The following is a 5,000-nucleotide window of genomic DNA, read 5'->3' on the forward strand; positions in this document are numbered from 1 at the left end:
CTTTCACTCTATCCCTCCTTCCTCCCCTCCTCCTCCTCCCTCCTCCTCCCTCCTCTCTCTCCTCTCTCCTCTCTCTCTCTCTCTCTCTCTCTCTCTCTCTCTGGGCGCTGTGGGTTGGCAGAGTGGCGAGTGGCGTTATTAAACATTGATTGGTGCCGGCCGCTGGGCTGCATGCATGTATTATTGAGCCGGCGTTGGGCTCGACACCTGCCCACACTGACAGCCGCCCTGCACGGCGCGGCACAGCACTTTGATAAGGCGTGAAGGTTTCACGGGGCGCCGGACTGAGATTGCAGATTACCTGAACGCTCACACACTCTTTCTCACACACACACACACACACACACATTCATGTACACAGTCACACACATACACAGACTCTGACACACACACACAATCTAATCTTCTGTATAAATGCCTATTCGTCACACACACACAGACACAGGCACATACACACACACACACACACACACACACATAATCTTACACACACACAGTTTCGTTTTCAATCTATTACTGCATTTTCAATTTTACACACTGGTGGAAGCAATCATACATGCAGATGATCAGTAAGATGATTATGGGGAGCTGAATATTTACTGACCAATATACATACATCTTCAGAGGGGTCCACTTATCCTCCGTCAAACAGCAAGACCTGCCTGTGTTCTAATGCCCAGGAAATGCTAACCTTTACCTTTTTTCTCTTCCCTCTCTCTCTCTTCTCTCTCTCTCTCTCTCTTCTCTCTTACAGATGAACAGGCCAATCCAAGTGAAGCCAGCAGACAGCGAGAGTAGAGGAGGTACTATCACTCTCTCTCACACACACACACACACACACACACACACACACACACCCTGAGAGAGAGAGATGAATTCATACACAAATTCAGTTAGACATGTGTTTACCCACATGCACACACAAAGAAGCAGAAGTGCATGCTAACGGCCAGTCACACACACATGGTCAGAAATCACATGGGCCACATGTTGAGTACAATCTCAATTTAAACTAGCCTTAACATCACACCCACGCACATACACACACACACTCACACACACACACTGTCACTCTGCATCTCCGTCACCATTACCCTTGTGTGTGTGTTTGTCAGAGCCTCACAGACCTGTGTGTCATATTTAACGCCGCCTCGTGATGGTGCTTGACAGCAGAGCCCAGTGGAGACACAGCAACGCCTCGGCAGCATTACATAAACCCTGGCCTCTCCCTGACTCTGTGCGTCGTGGGTGGGTGGGTGTGTGTGTGTGTGTGTGTGTGTGTGTGTGTGTGTGTGTGTGTGTGTGTGTGTGTGTGTGTGTCTGTGTTTGTGCCTGTGTGTATCTGTGTCTGTCTCTCTCTCTGTGTGAATGTGTGTTGTGTGTGTGTGTGTGTGTGTGTGTCTGTGTTTGTGTCTGTGTGTATCTGTGTCTGTCTCTCTCTCTCTGTGAATTGTGTGTGTGTGTGTGTGTGTGTGTGTGTGTGTGTGTGTGTGTTGTGTTTGTGTTCAGACTCTTAGAACATAATCTTGCGCATGTTTTTAGGCACATATCAAAAAAAGGAGGGGTGTTGAGTAAAAGAAGGAAGAAAGGAAACAAAGGAAGAGAGGAAATGAAGGAGGAGAGGAAACAAAGGAAGAGAGGAAATGAAGGAGGAGAGGAAACAAAGGGAGGAAAATGCAGACGAGAGATGAGAATAAAAGGAGAAAGCAGAATGGAGGAGGCAAAAGAAGGAGAGATGAGAAAAGGAGAGAGGAAAATAAAAGAGGAAAGGCCAAACAGCAGAAATCTGAAGAGGACAGAAACAGGGGGATAGGAAGAGAGAAGAAGAAAGCAGAGGTGCAGTGAGGTGAGGAGAGGAGGAGAGAGAGCAGAAGGGGAGGGGTAGCAGAGAAGAGATGAGAGGAGATGTGATGAGAGGACAGGAAAGTTGTTGGGAGAATTACTTTGTCCTTTTTCTCCCGGTAGCTTTGGCATTCCCTAACGGGGATTGATGGAACCGCATAGGGAAAGAGACTCACAGTGAGAGCTGAGATGTGCCCATCTCCTCTCTCACTCCTCTTTCTCTCGTCCACACTCTCTCTCTCTCTCTCTCTCTCTCTCTCTCTAATTAAAGCCTTCTCCCTCGCTCTGTGTCTGACAGATCAATTGCCTACAGATAGCTGGAGAGCCGCAGCACCCCTGTAACCCATGCGGTCTCTTCTATCACTCATACAGCAGTTCCTGCAGATATGGCACACAATGCCTGTTGGCAAGACCAAATCAGACCACAAATCCCAGAATGCACTATTTCAACGGCTGTTTGCAGGTCATCGTTTTGGATGTGGTTGACGTTATCGTGGAAGGGCAGCTTTGGCCAGTATGTTTTTATCAGGTAGTAACATGATGAAGTCCAACCATGGATTGATGGTATCGCCGTTTGCTTCTGTTGCCTGTGTGTCTGGAAAAGCAGACCAATACAGTATGGTGAGAATCGTGTCATCAGCATCACCTTTTACAATGCATTGCTAGATGTCCAGTAACCTGAGATTCAACTACAATTTTAAACATGCAAGAAATTCATTGCAATGTCCATATAGATCCTTTGAGGGCATTTATTTTGATATCGGTTTTCATTCATGAAATGAAAACATATTAGAAACAGTAAAGTCACTATAATTCACATCGTGACCTTGGAATTCGTGGAAATTAGCCTGGTTGAATTCACTGTTTCTGAGATCATCCTTTTTGACCAAACATGTGCATCCTTTTCATGGTGTCAGTCGGGGCATTAGGTTTGGGAATGGGAGAAAGGGAGAGAGAGAGGGAGAGAGAGAGAGAGAGAGAGAGAGAGGGAGAGGGAGAGAGAGAGTAGGAGTGAAAAGAAGGACAGATATGGAGTGAGGGAAGAGAGAGGGAGTGATGGTGAAAGAGAGGACATTGCAATCTCAGTGAGATGAAGAAAAAGAGATGTCCATACAGAAAACACACACACACACACACACACTTGTCTCCCCCAGGAGAGGAGTTGTTAGGCTGTCAAGGCAAAGCAGAGTGGCCTCCAATCTCACAGCAATCAGGGAGAAGACACACAGCTGTCTAGAGCACACAGCTTACAGACACACACACACACACACACACACACACACACACACACACACACAAACTGATGTCCATTTACATGCACATAGAATCATGCAGCCATAGAAAAATATCGAAAAATATATTTCACTCATGGTCTTTGAACTAGAAAATCTAGCGGTCTCCACGCTATGAAAGATAATAACTACTCTCTTAAACAGCACAGAAAACACAGAGAGTCTCTGAGAAAGTCTCTGATGCAGGAACAGGATCTCAACAGAGCTGAGCGAATGACTGTATGCTAGCATCTATCTGCCTGTGTGAATATATTGTAGGCCCATGTTGGCATTTGTATGTTTGTGCAGGTATGTTTACACTGCTGTATGTGTGTGTTTGTATATGTGCATGTGTGTGTGTGTGTTATTGTGTGTGTGTGTGTGTGTGTGTGTGTGTGTGTGTGTGTGTAACGGTTGTAAACGTTCCCCTTATGTGAGGCCAAAAAGGAGATTAGTCTTGTCGACTTGGCAAGGACACCCTGTCGGAAAGCAGCAGGAGAGACCCCTGAACACACACTCACACACACACCAGATACACTGGTTCCTGCTGTCCACTAATACTCTCCTACATGCCACACACACACACTCAAACACATGCTCACTATCCACGATTACCTCAATCCACGTTTGAGACTCTTCTATTTTCAAATGCCAGTAAGATGAACAGACATTTTATTTTTTCAGGACTGAAGTAACATACAGACTTTTAAGACAGCCATCATTTCTTATTACACATACACACTTTGTAAATGTTGACTTGTACACTGATTAATTGCTTTTTTACTTTCTTCTGTTAATTCTATATTTAGTATTCTATAGAGTATTCTATACTCTATTTTGCATACTGAAAGACACACACACACACAGGGTCTTGTACACTCAGTGTGTGTCTGTCTCCCAGCTGTTGTTATTGAAGTCTCTTGGCATTGACTCAGCTATTATGCTTTAATAAAGGCCAGAAACAATGCACCTTTTGTTCCCTGCATCTCGATGGGCAAAATAACAATGTCTCAATCTTAGCACTGTCACTGGCACACAAAGAGCTAACAAGAGCTAAAAGGCACTCCGATGGCTGTAAGGCAATGTCCCTAATCAGGGGCACACATTTGGAGTTACACTTACACATAAACACATCTTCTCTCTCTTTCTGTCACTATTTCTCTCTCTATTTTTCACTCTATTTTTTTTCTCTCTCTCTCACACACACACACACACACACACACACACACATATTGAAGTGCACACCTTACAGAGACATCAACCACTGTGCCAGGCTTCTAGGCACATTAAAGAGGCTTGTAACTTAATTCATTTTTCATTCATTCACATTCATTTTTATACAGACGTAATTATGTTGAAATACCTCTGTCAGTGTTTAAGTAACATTTGACAGCTACTCGCAAGAACTGTCATAAACATTTACACACAATCTGAAATAGATGTTCGGTTAACGGAGAGTTTAAAGTACAATAAGTATCAAGCTAGGCTAGCTTCAAAATGTGAATTAAATCTGGATTGCTCATATTCACAGTCAGTCCTTGGAAAAGTAAACGTCTCCAGGAAAAAGAAATATTTTTGCAGACAGTCTTTATGTGTTAACATCCATACCTGTCTTCAAGCACCAGTGTAGAGCCTTGATAATGCATCTATAGCTACCATTACATGTGTTACATAAGCTCCTGTTTTGGGCCATTTTGTGATTTTCTCAACATTCATTACTCCTATTTTCTGTGTGCAAGGCTTACAAAGTGTGTGTTTTCATGTCACTACCCAATAATCTTAACACAAATCATATCACAATAACCCAAACCAAAGCCTACACCATCAGCATTCCATAAGCATGATCCACAGAACTAAACTAGTGCAGTCAGATGGTGTGCTGAGGTC

General features: G+C 44.1%; 1 protein-coding gene across 1 annotated transcript in view; it reads left to right on the forward strand.

The window, feature by feature from the left end:
* celf4 (CUGBP, Elav-like family member 4) overlaps positions 1–5,000 on the forward strand; it is a 28,183-nt gene that overhangs the window by 3,466 nt on the left and 19,717 nt on the right. Inside the window, exon 2 of the mRNA XM_048258617.1 lies at positions 755–803. Coding sequence (XP_048114574.1) covers positions 755–803 — 49 coding nt within the window. The remainder of the gene's footprint in view (positions 1–754; positions 804–5,000) is intronic.

This window comes from Alosa alosa, chromosome 12 (genome assembly GCF_017589495.1).
Source record: "Alosa alosa isolate M-15738 ecotype Scorff River chromosome 12, AALO_Geno_1.1, whole genome shotgun sequence".
NCBI classification, from domain to species: domain Eukaryota; kingdom Metazoa; phylum Chordata; class Actinopteri; order Clupeiformes; family Clupeidae; genus Alosa; species Alosa alosa.